The sequence below is a fragment of the Dryobates pubescens genome, chromosome 1, assembly GCF_014839835.1.
Source record: "Dryobates pubescens isolate bDryPub1 chromosome 1, bDryPub1.pri, whole genome shotgun sequence".
Lineage (NCBI taxonomy): Eukaryota > Metazoa > Chordata > Aves > Piciformes > Picidae > Dryobates > Dryobates pubescens.
Genome location: NC_071612.1, coordinates 27,500,211 through 27,516,732, shown reverse-complemented (window position 1 = coordinate 27,516,732; position 16,522 = coordinate 27,500,211). Strand labels below are relative to the sequence as shown.

The 16,522-nt window shown below is 49.6% G+C and overlaps 1 protein-coding gene across 2 annotated transcripts in view; it reads left to right on the top strand.

Annotated features, from left to right (window-relative positions):
- Positions 1-16,522, top strand: part of SGCZ (sarcoglycan zeta) — a 206,552-nt gene that overhangs the window by 137,229 nt on the left and 52,801 nt on the right. For both annotated transcript variants that reach the window (XM_054163374.1, XM_054163300.1), the window contains exon 3: positions 9,513-9,614. In XM_054163374.1, coding sequence (XP_054019349.1) covers positions 9,513-9,614 — 102 coding nt within the window. The remainder of the gene's footprint in view (positions 1-9,512; positions 9,615-16,522) is intronic.

Sequence of the window (16,522 nt, the reverse complement as noted above, 5' to 3'; positions counted from 1 at the left end):
CAATACACTGAAGACCGAGAAGAGCAGACGCTCAAAAAGCCAAAACACCTTCATGTTTGCTCATTCGACTCAAGCAAGCAATAAATCAAACTAATTTGTCAGCAAGCCCCACGTTGGGCGCCAATAAATGTGGTAGGTTGAGAGAGGGCTTAGCTCTCCCTCCTCCACAGAGTAAGAAACCACAGCTAACTCAGTCGAAGAGCAAAAGCTATATATTTACAAGCATATATGGAAAGCAGGTTATATATAACACAATATATACAGGTATTTACAATATATACACAGAAATACACAGCAAAGACAAATAACACAACAAAAATCCCTCCCTCAGGGAGGGATCCCCTCTTTGGAACCCCCTCTCTCCCCCCCTTACCTCCCTTTTTCCCCAAAAAGGGGTTAGAGAGAGAGAAAGGCAAGTTACTAAGGAAAAGAGTTGTTAGCAAGCTTCAAAAGCCCATGCAGGATTAGTGTTTGCTTATCTGAAGGCCAAGTCCAGCAGTTCGCAGAAGAAGCAGGCAGGGAGAACAGGCTGAAACACCCAACTCCCCCAACTCCCAAACCGAACTGAACTGAGGAAAAAATTTTCCAACCGCTTCACAATCTAAAGCTGAATTTTTGTTTATCAACCAATGAAATTCGTTTAGAATATCAGAATGTTTTGGTTCTAGTACCAAAAACATTAGCCAGTGTGTTCCAGCAGTGTTTGTTCTTAAAGGCACAGCCTCAAACGACCACACTCCTGAGCTGGAAGCATTCAGGCTGTGAAGTGGCAGGAGGCAGGAGGTGGCAGGAGGTCTGTGGTTTGAGGGCAGTCTGTCTGTCCACGTGCACTTGGTACTTGCTGTGGGACTTGCTTGTACTGCAGATCACACATTGACTGAGACCTTTCTGTTCCTTTTAGAGACTGTTGCTGCATTTTGAACAGATCTTCTGATTTAATTTCATCCAAAAGGAGTCCCCTTCACATGCAGAAAATCTGCCCCACAGTCTGAGCCAGCATGGAGTAAGTGGGGAAACAGGGGAATGCTGAACTCTACTGATCTGAGCTGCTGTGGCACTGTGGGAGACACATCTCAGCTGATCATTCATGGCTTGCAGAGTTTAGGTATCTCAGGATGAAGTTTACTCGGCTGGCTCGAGGATGCCCAGCTGGTCCAAGAGCTCATGAATGCATTCATCCTTTCCCTGCAGGAGCTGAGTCCTTTGTCACTGGTGCCCCAATTAAAACAGAGAGCCAATTTAAGTTTGACCTTTTGACTAAAGGAGAATTTAAAGAGCTAAAACAAAAAGAGAGAGTCAATATTCTTGAGTACCTGTTGGAAGCCTTCCTTCTCCCTTGGGTGACTTGGTTCATTAAGGAGCTACCACTTCCCTCTAATTCCTTTTGCACCTTAGGCAAATCTCCCAGGAAATCTCTGAGTTTCCTTTTCACTGTAGTCTGCAATGCATTGCTTTTAGTTGGACAGGTTTTCCTCCCAGCTTGGAGAGCTCTGCTCTTTGGTGACCAATCTCAATTACCTTACCATTTCATCTTCACATTCCCAGCAGTTTCCTCTGTGTTAATTAGAGGCAAAGGTGAAGCAGCCCCTATCCTCCCCAGTCTTCTCATGAGAGCTTTTCAGGAACTCCATCTCCAGCCTGCCTGCTGCTGCATTCACACAGGATGTCTGTACCAGTGCTGCCTCTGAGGTCTGAGCTCTGCTTCACCCTTCACAAAACCTCCTCTGCTTGGTCCTGCTGCTCTGGGAGGGAAGTCCCACAGGGGCAGTGGTATTTTGAAGTTTGCAATCAGTTGGCAGTTTGCTCTCTTCTGTTCTGACCTTGGGACAAGGGGATCCATCCATGTCCCCTACTGCTGCTCCTCAACAAGAGGTACTACATGAATTTGAAGTCTTCCATCCCCTTCCCTCTCTAGACCATTCTGCCACTGCTGTAGTGACAAAGGAGCTGCGTGGAGTGATGAGGTGGTGGTTGGTGAGTCTCAGATGTAGTTAGACTCATGAGCCTTGGTGTTGAGGATGTAGAGCTGCTTCTTCACTAGCTCAGGGATGGGTTCTGCATTTGCTGTTGGGTGTTGGGCCACTGGCTGCCTCCCTAAACATCTGCTTCTCTGGACAGTGTCCACTTCATCCTCCATGACCAGTGCTCCTTCATTCCTTTCCAACTGCTCAGCTACTTTTTTCACTGGAGGTCCTCCTGCTTACTGTGTTCCTGATATCCTTTTGGCTTATGCTGGCTTCTCTGCCTCCCCACTCAGCTGATGGCTCTTGGACCAGTTTCTTAAAGAATAATTGCAGAGATTCTTTCCTTCCTGCTCTGAGAAGTGTGCAGGTCTCTGTCCCCCAGTTTCAGCACAGAAGCTGGACCAAGGGATTCCTCTCTGGCTCTCCTGTGTTGGCAGGCACACCTGCAGGTTCCCACCCTGCACCCTCCCTAGGTCCACAAAGCTGTAGGCTGTGATGAAAGATTTGAGGACAGAGCTTATGCTGCTGCTGTACTTTTAAAGGGCCAAATGGTGACACTGGGCTGTGCTTTCTAAACCTGCCTTTGCCAATCAGTCTCCTAAATTGCCTTGCTACAGAAGGGAGTGAGTTAGGGAGCTCTTGGTTTGTAGGCACATGGCTTTTATTGTCCTTCAGCAACCAGGAGTTCAGCCATGCCGTGGCAGGACTTGCTCTCATCCCTCAGAATGATGCAGTGAGTTGGGGGTTAAGATTTCTCTTGAAGTTATCTCCTTTGCAAGACTTCTGTTTGCCAACATAACTGATAACTGCTGCAAGCCCTTTGCCATGCTGAGATTGAGCAGAGTCCTTGATCACTGTAGTTATAAAGCTCCTCAGAATAGCGAAGGTTCTCATGATTTTTATTCCCTTTGGAGGGAAGAGGAGGAGCTGGGAGGTACCAGTCAGAAGATGAGTGCTCTGTCAACCAGGCTGCTAGATAACAGAGGAGTTACTGGCAAGCAACTTGATGACATTTCTCACACTTCCATTTCCCATGCCCTGATGGCTTGCTGCAGAGATCCATCTCGTACTGCTTCGCTCTTAGTCCCATTTATTCCACTGAGGGTATCAGCAGAGCAAGGTGCTGCTTGCTGGGAGCTGTTCTGAACCCAGGCAGAGTTTGTACTGGAACCCTAAGTCGTGCACAGAGCATAAATGCTGGGAGGGCTGCAATGGCAGAGAGCTGCACTTCTGGAGCAGTGAAACTCTGCAGCTACAAGCTTGACACAACACTTTCTCCTCTCATGGAAAGAATCACTGTGGGGTTTGGCAGGAACAGGTTGTTTAGGCTGGCTTGAAAATTCCTTTCTTGAATGCCTTTTTGTGTCCAGTTCTGGGCCCCTCAGGTTAAGAAAGATGTTGGGATGCTGGAACGTGTCCAGGGAAGGGCAACAAAGCTGGGGAGGGGTCTGGAGCACAGCCCTGGGAGGAGAGGCTAAGGGAGCTGGGGTTGCTTAGCCTGGAGAAGAGGAGGCTCAGGGGAGACCTTCTTGCTCTCTACAGCTGCCTGAAGGGAGGTTGTAGCCAGGTGGGGGTTGGTCTCTTCTCCCAGGCAACCAGCACTGGAACAAGAGGACACAGTCTCAAGCTGTGCCAGGGGAGGTTTAGGCTAGATGTTAGGAAGAAATTGTTCCCAGAAAGAGAGATTGGCCATTGGGATGTGTTGCCCAGGGAGGTGGTGGAGTCACCATCCCTGGAGGTGTTCAGGAAGAGCCTGGATGAGGCACTTGGTGCCATGGTTTAGTTGATTAGATAGTGTTGGGTGATGGGTTAGACTCTGTGGTCTCAAAGGTCTCTTCCAAACTGGTTAATTCTGTATTCTGCCTCTTGCTGCAGTGTGCTGTAGGGGGACGTGTGTTAGCTTCTGCATGATGATCTTTACCTTGCTGTAAGGAAAACAACCTCTGCTGCACGGAAGAGCCAGTCCATGAGGGTCTGAAGAATGTGCTTGGCTGGAGGAACTCCAGCACCTCTGCGGTGTGGCTCATGGGGTGGCTGTAGGTGAAGCCTTTCTCTGTGATGGATACAAAGCCATGCTGCAAGGAGGGATTTAGGAAGCTACATGGATAAAATACTAAGGAAGCACAGAGCAGGGAAGGGCCTTCTGGGTCATTTTGCCCACTTGTGCTCAAAACCAGCCCTGAGATGAGTGAATCCTCCCAGAAGTGACACATTGCAATTTAAAGGCTTTTCAGTGCCTTCCCTAGTGGTTCATCAACTGCTCCTCCAAACTCTTGCTCTCTTGGATTCTGCAATCCAGAGCAGGCAGGTGTTTAAAATCCAGGACTCCAGTCTGCAGAGCAGAGTCCTAACCTGCAAGGTGTTCCTTACAGTGGCGCTGGGTGTGTGCTGCTGGAGCAGCAGGGACTTCTGGCGATGCTGCAAGGTCTCCTGAGTTGAGAGATCTGGGTGTTAAGGCTACTGATGGGAAATTACTTCAGTTTAATTTCCAGTAACCTTTTAATTACTAATGCTAACAGGAATGTTCCTGAAGAGAGTGCAGTGAGTAGAGGCATGAGGCTGTAAGAGCATCAGCTCGCTCCAGCTGTACGAAAGGAGCTGACACTCTCAGGTACAGGGTGAGTGTGGTAGTGATTACAGAAAGGAGAAGCTGTTTGCCAGCCAGCTTGTGGAATCCAACCTTTAATTTGTTCTGATCCTAAGCATATCATAAATCAGTAACAGAGCAATATTGAACCCCCAGATGTGCTGGGAAGAGTCAGATTGATTTGGTTTTCCTCTGCTTAGCTACAGTAAGTGTTCACAAGCTGTGCTGCCTCTCTTTTCATTCTGCTGCTTAGAGAGATGGGGGTGAACTGAAGCAGGCTTGGAGCAGCAGGGAGCAGTAAGATGGGAAATGGCATAAAAGGAAAGTCAATGAGCTGTGGTTCTTGTCTAAACAGTGCACCTGAAGGACAGACAGAAGTAAACCAATTGCATTATAGCACTGTAAATTCAGAGATGAATTTGCAGAAGAAAATATCAATGACCATAAAAGGTATTGTAGGCAACAGAGTAAAATGCCTAAAGACAGAGAATCTCCTTTTGATGAGCAGCTCCCCAGGAGCCAGCAGTGCCCTCCTGCAGCCCAGCAGGCAGCTGTGTGCTGGGCTGCAGCCAGAGCAGGGTGGGCAGCAGGGCAAGAGAGGGGATTCTGCCACTTGGCTCTGCTCTGCTCAGACCTCACCTCCAATCCTGCCTCCAGTTCTGGTGTCCCCAGCAGCAGAAGGACACAGAGCTGCTGGAGTGAGTCCAGAGGAGGCCACAGAGATGCTCCAAGGGCTGGAGCAGCTCTGCTGTGAGCACAGGCTGAGGGAGCTGGGGCTGTGCAGCCTGCAGAAGAGAAGGCTCTGGGGGGGACCTCAGAGCTGCCTGCCAGGACCTGAAGGGATCCTGCAGGAAGGCTGCAGAGGGACTTCTCCTCAGGCTGTCTGCAGACAGGCCAAGGGGGAATGGTTTGAAGCTGAGGCAGGGCAGGGTTAGAGTGGAGCTGAGGAAGAAGTTGTTCAGCAGGAGGCTGCTGAGACTCTGGCCCAGGCTGCCCAGGGAGGCTGTGGCTGCCTCCTGCCTGGGGGTGCTGAAGGCCAGGCTGGATGAGGCCTGGAGCAGCTGAGTGTAGCTGAGAGGTGTCCCTGGGCATGGTGTGGAGGTTGGAGGAGGTGAGCTCTGAGCTCCCTTCCAACCTGAGCCAATGTGGGGTCTACCTACATCATCTTTTTGCTTCTTGAAATCCTGGCACCCTGCTCTCAGCTGGGTGCAAGCACAGGGACACGGAGCAAGGGTCTGTCCTCAAAACTGTTTGTGGACACTCCTGGAGCAAAGCCTCTGCTCTCACACTTGAGTTCAACATTTTGCACACACAACAAACAGTGAGGCTGCACTGATTTCTTACCCTTTTTCTAGCCAAATATTTTGTGCAGATGCACCAACAGCCCTGGCTGCTCCTGGAGAGCAGAGCTGTTGGTTGTCCTCCAGTGGCAGGGCGCTGGCCATCTGCAGTTCTTCACTGTTCTTTGAGGTCAGCAGCCATGTACTGGAAAGACAAACTGCCAGGGTGATGTCCGATTGCATTTTTCAGCATGACTAAATTATCTTCAAGATGTTGTGTGAAAATTACAGCCCAGCCCACGGCAGGAAGGCAAATGAAGTGACCTGTGCAGCTTAAGTAGGCAAAATAAACACACCCACCAGCCACAGCTCAGCATCAGTCTGAGTGGAAAACGAACAGCTTCAGCAAAGAGTGGTGCTGCAGTGATGCTCACGTTCATCACCCCAAACCTGCCTTCCTGCCACTTCCTGCTGGTACTGATGGAGCTAGAAGCAATACACCTAAGGTTCTGCTGTCCCACCCTCCCTGCTGCTGGGCTCACTCTCTCTGGGCATGGTTACCTGAGTCCTGATCATGCTTGGCCAGGGCCACTGTGGAGTGAGGAGGGGGTGGAATTCTCCCACCTCGTTACTGGATCAGTTCTTTTTACACTTGCTGACATAACTGGGCTGATTTATTTCTAATTATTTGGGGGTTTTCTTCATCAAAATCATATCCAGAGGAAGGTGCCAGTGCCAGTGTGTTTCACAACAGAATCCTTCTGTGGGTCTGTTTCAAGCTCTTGTGTGTTGTTTCCTAGTTCTGGGGGAGCCCCAAAGCTCAGCTGATCTTCCTGGTCATAAGCACATTCCCTGAGCCAAGCAGCCTGGACCTTCCTCTGATCTTCTCAACCCTAAGGGCTTTTTAAGCAGGCTGTCTTACTTTTGGAAGCCTTCGAGCTGCTCTCTCCAGCAGTGTAGTTCTAACTCAGTGACACAAGAGACACTTCTTATCCCAGCCTGGTTTTGAGCTGGTCAGGGAGGTCTTGCTGAAGGGCGTGTACTGGGCAGGGATTGTTTGCCTGAGGAGAGTCTCATCAAGCACCTGCAGCACATGTCTGACCATCTCCTTTGTTTCACCCCTCAGTCTCATTTCGTGTCAGTCCCTGCACATCTCAGGCAGTTGCTTTCTAGGAGATGATTGCATTTATGAGGGGATGAAGATCACAGTCAGCCTATTTCAGTTTATTTCTTCTAACACCATTTGTGACTTGCCCTGCAGAATGCAGTCTCTGTCTTCTTACCCTGACTCATGTAACTGTGCTGGAGCTGGAGTGCTGCTGTCTGCCCAGGGTCTGCATCCAACCCCTGCCACTCTGGTAGGTTAAAGAGCAAGGGCTTAGATCTGCCGCTGAGGAGAGGAGAAGCCCTTCTGGGTGCAGCAGGCTCTGTTCCTTGTTTCTGAGGCTCTGGCAGTTTTGACTTGCCGTACAAATTAACATCTCTCTGCTGTGAGGAAACAGAAAATATGCTAAATGCCAAAAATTGGGGAAAAAATCAATCTCTGTGCTTTCAGTGAGCTAAGAACAGTAACAGCTGATGGGCAGGCACTGAGAGTGTTTGGAACATTAGTTAATAGTTGTGAAGAGCTGTGTCTGCTCAGTAATAAACACTGGTGGGAACCAAAGCCAGGAGGGAAACTGACAGCACTGACTTCAAAGCAGGCTCTCAACAGAGCAACATAAATGCAGAGCAAAGAAAATCATGAGGTGAAAGCAAAGCAATGAGTAGCTGCCAAGGAAGAGTGGTGCCAGCCTTGTGTGGAATTAGCTGGGACTCAGGAGGGTAAATATTAGGTGAAGTTACAGACTCCACCATAGACAGACATGCCAGGTGGAGCAGGTGCCACTTGCTGGGCAACCTGAGTGTCAGCATTCCCACTTCCTGCAAGGAGGACTTCTTATCTTACCTTATTTTGTCTTATTTCTTGGGATCATCTTCTTGCTTGTAACGTAGGTTTTCTTATTCCTTGTGCTCTGTCAGTTGCTGGTGTTGCAGAGAAGCAGATGCCTGCACTGAATATGCCTGTCCAGCCTGAGAACGTGTTCATATCCAGATCAAGAAATCAGCTTCACCATGGAATCCTGCAGTGGCTCAGGCTGGGAGGGATCTCAGGGCTCCAGACTCTCACCAGCAGGTGGGAGGCGGAGAGCAGCTGGCTGCGTGGAGCTGAGTTGCTGGCTGGCTTAAAAAACAGCACACACTTTGTACCAGAAACAGCACTTTTCTGAGCAAAAGGCAGCTCTTGGCTTTCTGTAACCAGTGACCTGCCTGGCTAAGCATCCCATGAGCTCTGGTAGAGTCTCTGGCTTCTCTTGGTGCCACATGCCTTTAGCAGCTGTGCTCTGCACTGTAGACAGCCTGAGCAGTAGCTTTTGTTACTCTCTGTTTTCTCTGGTTCAGTTCTGTTTGTGCTAACTCTTTATGTTGACTCCAGTAGCTTCTTGTTTTGCAGTCACAGGTACGTAGACTTCCAGTCCATGGGAAGATGCTCTTTGCACAGTGTGGAGAGCACTCTCAGTGCAGCCCTGTTGCATCTGGGCAGTGGCAGCAACTGAATTACACTCTATAAAGCATAATTCTCTTGCTGCCCTCAAAAATGACCATTCCCACAGTCTGGCTTCAGAAGTGAGTGCAGTGCCATCAGTTGTTTAAGGCTGCCCAGCAAGTGCAGGTTACTTGTTTCACAACTCAGCCGGCAGATCAGCAATGCAAGTCCTGCTTCTTCTGCCTCAGAGCCAGCAGTGGCTCTGAGACAGTTAATCAGCAATCAGGTGAAAGTTGCTAGTTGTGCTCTAGAGCAGATGAAGCTGGATGGCAGTGGCTGTGCAGGGCAGCATGGTGCTCTGTCAGGGAAGGAGTAACAGGCAGCCAGGGGTAAGGGCTCCCAGGTCTCTGTCGGTGTGCTGAACGATGCTGCCTCTGAAGTTCCGAGCAGGTTTCGTTGCCTTTCCTGTAGGAACACAGCTGAAGCCTTGTGATGCCACTCTGCTATGCTCACAGTTTGTTGAACATTGAATGATTTATCCTTTGGTTTGCTTGTTTCATCCAGAGTTTTACAGTGGCCCCTTTCCTATTTCTGTTCAGGTGAATTAAAAGAGACCAAAGTAACCCTCAGCCCCCCTGCAGCTCTTCCTTTCCCCAGCAATGTGCTCTCAGTACTGATGAGCAACTGCTACTCATACAAGAAGATAAATATTTTTTCCTCATAGGCTGCTTTCTTGTGTATTTTACCTGCTGAGGAGAACCACAAGCTGCTGATCCAAGTCCTAGGAGCAGCAGTGTTTATTCTAATAGTTCACTACACAGAACAAGGCTGTGTCCATTTAGCAGTTGAGCCAAACTCTGGCTTCACCCTGGCAGCAAAGCAATGCTTGTGCTCTGCATTTGCACCCTCCAAAGAAGTGCAGCCCTGGCAAAATGTCTCTGGGTTTGCACAGCTGAATACCTCAGTCCTAGGTGAAGCTTTGCCTGCGAATCCAGACCCCCAGCCTAGCTCCTGCCCTTGATCATCAGGGGAACTGGGGCCAGAGGCCAGTTCTTGGTGCGTGTAGCCATTAGGCCCCCTACTGTGTTCTTGTTGGCTTGCTCTGATGAAGGTTGTTTCCTGAAGTGAATCTGTATATATATTATTGGTTGTAGGATGGAATGGGCAATTTGAGAGTCACTAAAAAAGGAATACGCCTTGAAGGAATATCTGAATTTCTGCTCCCTCTATACGTGAAAGAAATCCAGTCCCGAAAGGTAGGTGCCTTTCATCTTTTTTTCCCTTAATTTACAGCTAAGCTAAATGAATCCCTTCAGCCTCAAACTACAAAGTTGAGTTCTTACACCTTCTAAATTAGCAATCAGTAGGAGTTTGCTTTGAGAGCCCTGAGCGCTGAAGGCTTCCTTCATGTCAAAAAACAAAGCGCACTTTTTCTCCTGAACCCTCGCTTGCCTCTAAAGAAACATCTCCTCCTGAAGAAAGGAGATTCAAAGCATCTGCACTCCATACTTCAAAGCTCCTTAGCACTGGGAGTGGAACATCTGACTCTGCATTTGATGTGAACTCCAGCAAAGCAGGGCTGGTAATTTGTGCCAAAGGCAGCCGTCTGAGGACTGGGTTTGTATGTGCTGCGGTTCTGGCTGGGGCTAGCTAGTGCGATTTCTTCTCTTCCCTTTCTCTCTTCTCTTCACCCCTCATTAGGTGCAGACCATCTTGCTAAACTGCAGACTGTTTCTAGGGTTCCATTTTTCAAAGGCAAACACTTTTACTGTTGCTTGGGTGTAATTGTTTTATCCTATAGCAGGAGGTTGTCACGTGGGGGACAGGCAAATGGAGATACGATGTGTTCAGAAATCCACTGCAGCTCACTTTCACTCCTTTGGACTCAGTCCTGCTGCTGACGTTGTTAGTGCATTGAAAGAAGATTTTGGAAGGGCCGGAAACCTCTCAAGTTCTCTTTTGCTATCCAAGCACTGCCATAGGATCCCAGAGGAGCGTTGCAGTGCTCTCCAGTCCCTCACCTGCAGAACAAATGAATATGCATCCTGCTGAAGTTGGCAGGAGTGAGCAACACTAAATATAGAAACATAGCAGCCTGTGACTGACCACAAGAGCTGCAACCTCTGTCCCTTTTGTCTGAGCGTGTGCTCCTAGGGGCACTGAGAAGTTGTGGGACTTTCCAGGTGTTCCTCCTGACTGTCACTCTGCAGGCTGACTATCCTCATGGACATTTAGAATTGTTCTGAACCTCAGCCAGTCCTGACGAAACCTGTCCTAAAGCACATGTCATTCTGCACCGTCTCTGGAGCTAATCAGCAGGGAATTGACCCTTGTCCCTTGCAGACAGCACACTGCACACCTCTGGGGCTGTTCTGGCCTTAGGTGCCTTCGTGAGAACCCCACCCAGGAGGCTTCTTCTGACCAAATGCCTTTGTGAAGCCTTTCCTTCTGTTAGGGTTACAAAGCAGCAGCATAGGAGATCACATTGAAAGCCTTTCTGGAGCTGAGGTAGGGCCTCCACAGCTCTCACCTGTTGAGCCAGCCTCCTCGTTGTGCAGGAGCAATGAACCAGGCACTGCTTGCCCTTGCCAACCCCATGCCCATTCTTTGCCCATTACCTTACTGTCCTTCATCTGCTTTGCAGTAACTGCCTTCATAATCTTCCCAGGAGCTGAAGTGAGACTGACTGGGCTGTAGTTCCCAAAGCCTTCCCTTCTTGCAGGTTGTTCATAATGTCTTGTAATACCCTGTTGAGTATCTCCTATCTGTTTGATTTGGGGATTGAGGAGGAGAAATGTGTTCCCCACCCTGCTCTGAGACATTTCCTTACAAACATTGAAAGCTGAGTTGTTTGCTCTGTCAGATGTAAAGCCAGGCTGAGAGCCCTGCAGTCCTGCCACTGCTGAGGTTCATTTGTATGAGGCACTACGGTCACCAAAGGGCACTGCTCACCCTTCTTGTGCTCCAGAGGCACCTAGGAACCTGCCCCACGGCCCAGAGTGAAGTGCAGTGTCTGTGTCTGCAGCTACAGCTGACAGGCATCCCAGATCAAATCTGAACTGCTCCCCAGTGGATGTTTCTGATGCCTGCTCTTCAGCCTCACCTCTCACTGAAAACCAAGTCATTATTCTTTTGCATGAAGGACTCAAGTTCTTTTGATTCCCAGTGTGTACTGCTGTCACTGCCCTGGCTATGACCAAGAAAGAAGGGTTTCTTCATCACCAGCTTGGCCAAGGGACAAGCCACTGATGTTTGTTGGTGGTCTCTGTAGGGCCTGCCACTCTGAGATGGAGTTGGCTGTGCCTGCTCTTCACTGACAGCTGAGAAGCACTTTCAGGATGCATGGTTTTGTCCTTGGTTTGCTTTGCTTCCCTGAAACCTGCCTAGGGCCCAACCAGTTGCACAACTCTGTCTGTTGAACACATCGGGTTTCAAGTCAGGCTGGACTCTTACCATCACTACATCTTCTTGTTCAGTCCAGGAGCAGCTCTGCTGCTGCTGCTGAATGAAGCTGTGAGTGGCCTGTGCCCACCCAAGGCTGTACCAGCCTGGGAATGCCATTTACCTTGGGAAGGCTTCTGCAGAAGGCTGTAGGGAGTTCAGTGCAGCTGCAGCTGGTGTGCTGGGGCTTGCTGTTGGCTCTGGCATCAGCGTCAGTTTCAGTTTCCAAGTGCTTCCTGAGGTGATCCCTCTGTGTTGTGCTGGTGCATGTAAGTGACACCAGGCTGCCATTCCTCAAGCCTTGGGGCTGATTCTGACACTCAGAGGAACTTGGGCTGGGATCTTTCATTGCTTGGGCATCTTAAGCTGAGGAAGAGCTTTTTTCTTTCCCTTGAAAGAGCTGTATCAGATTTTCCTTCTGACCTGTACCAGATCCAGTGTGGCCAGCAGGAGCAGGACAGTGATGGTGCCTCTGCACTCAGCCCTGGCGAGGCCACAGCTTGAGTGGTTTGGAGAGCATCACACAAGGAGCTCTAAGGTGCCCCTGGAGCCTTCCTCACAGCAGAGCTGCTCCAGCCCTTGGAGCACCTTTGTGGCCCCTACAGCAGTCAGCCAGTGCACTGCTGTGTGATGTAGGCACAGACTGGGGAATGCTTTTGCTATGATTTTTGTAGGATGGGAGGTCTGGGGGCTTGGGTGGTTTTGCTTGGGGATTTTGTTACTGGGTTGGGGTTTTGTTGTTTTGATTTGGGGGTTTGGGGGGTGTGTGTTTGGTTGGTTGGGTTTGGGGTGTGTTTTTGTTTGGTTTGTTGCTTTTTGTTGGTTTTGTTTGTTTCTTTCTTGTTTTGCTATTTAGAAGTGCAGGTAGAAATAAACACTGGCAGAGGCTTCAGGCTAGATCCTGGAATTCATGGGTGGGATTGGGATAAAACAAGCTCACAAGAAAAGCAGAACTCTCCTGATGGAAGCAGCTGAACAAGTTAGCATCCTGTACTGGAATTGGTAATTATAGGCTCAGAATTATGATTGTACAACAACAGCTGGGAACTTATCAGTGAAGCTGGCTCTTGGGCCTCTGCCAGAGGCTCATTTGTGCCTTCAGCTGAATTCAGATCAGTTGTTCTGCAGGGCAAGTAACTGTGGTTTGCAGGGATGTTAATGTGTGGTGGCAGTGTGTCATGCACAATCCTGCAGCAGCCAGAGCAGTGGAAACTCTTGCTGGGGCCTTTGCCAGTGGAGCTGGGGATGGAGGCAGCGTAGCTGAGGCCTTGGCAAGTGGTAGCAGCCTGAGTAACGCTCAAAAACACAAACCTACTGGGCATAAGTATCATTACTGAAAGGGAAATCTGTGTTGAAGCTCCCCTGACTACTCCAGCAGTGATTTATGTGAAAGATGCCCCAGTCACTTTGTAGGAAAGCAAACTGTGGTTTACACTGAAGGTATAGAACAGACAGGAAGGGAGGAGGAGGGGAGGTGAGGAGGGGGTGGTATTCTCTTGCTGGAGCCATGTAGAAATACAAGGGCTGGACAAAGCTGCTGGAGGGAGGCCAGAGGAGGCCACAGAGATGCTCCAAGGGCTGGAGCAGCTCTGCTGTGAGCACAGGCTGAGGGAGCTGGGGCTGTGCAGCCTGCAGAAGAGAAGGCTCTGTGGGGACCTCAGAGCTGCCTGCCAGGACCTGAAGGGATCCTGCAGGAAGGCTGCAGAGGGACTTCTCCTCAGGCTGTCTGCAGACAGGCCAAGGGGCAATGGTTTGAAGCTGAGGCAGAGCAGGGTTAGAGTTGAGCTGAGGAAGAAGTTGTTCAGCAGGAGGCTGCTGAGACTCTGTCCCAGGCTGCCCAGGGAGGCTGTGGCTGCCTCCTGCCTGGGGGTGCTGAAGGCCAGGCTGGATGAGGCCCTGAGCAGCTGAGTGTAGCTGAGAGGTGTCCCTGGGCATGGTGTGGAGGTTGGAGGAGGTGAGCTCTGAGCTCCCTTCCAGCCTGAGCCAGTCTGGGATTAGTTTTGTCTCTGAGTTTCTCGCTCAGTGTCCACCAGATGAGAATCATCCTGCAAAGCTGTGGTCTGTCTGAGAAACTCCCAAACCCAGCAGGGAAGTGCTCCAGGCTTGTGTTGCTATTTTAAAGCCGTGTAGGTGTGTTGGAATGTCAAACCTGCTGACAAGCTGAGCCAAACCAGTAGCACAGAAGATGCAGAAAATGGATCAGGCTCTTGCAGGAGCTCCCCTGCATCCCACAGGCAGAGCACTTGTTCTGCAGAATGCCTCGGCACAAGCACTGCCCTGACTCTCCCCATTCAGGGAGTACTGCTTGCTCCTTTCAGATGCAGGTGTTGCTTCTCTTCCCAGATGTACTCCAGTAGCATGCAGAAGTCATCTTAAACACTAAAGGAGGATCCTGGGAGCTAGTTAGATACTTCAAATACTGGGTGTGCTGTTAGATAATGTAAGTGAGTAAGAACATCAGGGCCTGATGGCGTTAATACCACTACGGAGGTGTTGCCTGGACAGTGTTTTCTCTGCCGAGCACACTGAGGGCATCTATTCACGCTCAGTGCCCTTAGTCACTGTTACAACTCCTATGTTGCTTCTTGTCTTGAAGATCAAGCTCACAGGCATCCTTTGAAGATCATCCTTCTCCTACCATTTATTTCCTGTGTGTTTTGAGACTGATGAGCTATCATTTGCTTATGAGATGTGATGCTTGTTCTAATCAGAAGCTATGAAGGGTAGAGCCTGGCATCTATGGCTTTACTGAACCCTTCTGCTAATGAGGCTACCAACACTGTCTCCATTAGAAGATGAAACTGATCAGGATGTTGCTCCTGACCAAGAAAGGAGGATAAGCAGTTTTGTTATGAATTGTTTCTAGCAAAAGTCTTCATGCTTTGAGGTGCTTTGGGAGCTGGAACACTAACAATAGAACTAGGACATGGGGAAGCAAGCAGCAGCTCTGTCAAGGTGAGGCAGAAAAGCAGGAGGATTCTATTCATCCTCCTCGTCTCAAATGTTTCTTTTGGCAGCAGTGCCTGCAAGCTCTGAGCCTTAGTGGGGGTATTTATAGCAGCACAGAAGTGCTGCTACAAATGCAACTGTGCTGCATTACAAATGCAACTTCATAGCCTCTGACTGTTTCCCAGCCTGGTGTCTCTCCGGCTCCTGTTGCTTGGTGCCTTTCAGAAGTGAAGCAGTTGGATCATAAAGGCAGTGTGCAAAGTCTGAGCAGCTCAAGGTGTCACTGATATACAGAACCTAGGAACTGCCTTCCCCTCTCTAAGAAATGATATTCTGTCCTCTGTGAGAGTTAATCTTTACCTGCTGCAAGAATTAACCAAGCCTTCCTGACTCTGCTCATGCATTCTGGGTGTGCAAAAGAAGGGGAAAGCGATCCTCACCCCAACCACCTCTGTGTTCAAGTCTCTGGTCCTGCTCAAGAGCACAGTGCTCACTGAGCTGATGTGTGTTCTGGGAAGGATCTCTTTCTGGGTTTGATTTACAGTAGTTTTTCAGAGTTTCACTGTAACAGTTTCTAGCTGGGTCTGTTCTGAGCACCTCAGGAATCTGCAGAGCAGAGAATACATAGAATACATAGAATACATAGAATAAACCAGGTTGGAAGAGACCTTCAAGATCATCGCATCCAACCCATCAACCAATCCAACACCACCCAAACAACTAACCCACGGCACCAAGCACCCCATCAAGTCTTCTCCTGAAAACCTCCAGTGATGGCGACTCCACCACCTCCCCAGGCAGCCCATTCCAATGTGCAATCACTCTTTCTGTATAGAACTTTTTTCTAACATCCAGCCTGAACCTCCCCTGGTGCAGCCTGAGACTGTGTCCTCTTGTTCTGGTACTGCTTGCCTGGGAGAAGAGACCAACATCCGTCTGTCTACAACCTCCCTTCAGGTAGTTGTAGAGAGTAATAAGGTCACCCCTGAGTCTCCTCTTCTCCAGGCTAAGCAACCCCAGCTCCCTCAGCCTCTCCTCGTAGGGCTTATGTACCAAACCCCTCACCAACTTTGTTGCTCTTCTCTGGACTCGTTCCAGCAAGTCAACATCCTTCCTAAACTGAGGGGCCCAGAACTGGACATAGTACTCGAGGTGCGGCCTAACCAGTGCAGTGAGGAGGAAGCCCTGCCTGGTTCTTATGCTGTAAAAGCAGCACAGGCAATGCAAGGCATTTCCCAAGAGAGCTTGGGCCCTCCAGAAATGTTGATTACAGACCTTGGTTTGACCAGTTTGCTGGCAGTGGGTGTGTGGTGGTGGGCTCCGAAGGAAGCTCTGTCCAGTGGGAGTGGACTGCTTCTGAGATTCCTTTTGCCTTTTGGAATTACAGAAGCTGGCAAACAGGGACTCCTAATCTAGGTGCAAGTCTTGGCTTGAAAGGTGAAGGACTATGTTAGATGATTTAAACCCTTTGCAGAGGAAGCTTCAGCTTCAGAGCAGAGTCAAGGGGCAGAGTCCCCTCTCTTGCCCTGCTGGCCACCTGCCTCTGGATGCAGCCCAGGACACGATTTGCCTTCGGGGCTGCATGAGGGCACTGGGGATCTCCTAGCACTCTCCACCCTTGTGGCAGGGCAATCCCTCCTCACAGTGACAGCTTTGGGTTGTGTTTCTGTTGGATCTTCTGACTGATTTTTGTGGCTTGTTTTGTGGTTTAAATTGCACATCTTAAGCTTCAGCTATTTCCTCTCATCAGACAATGGAAGAAGGCTATTTTTGT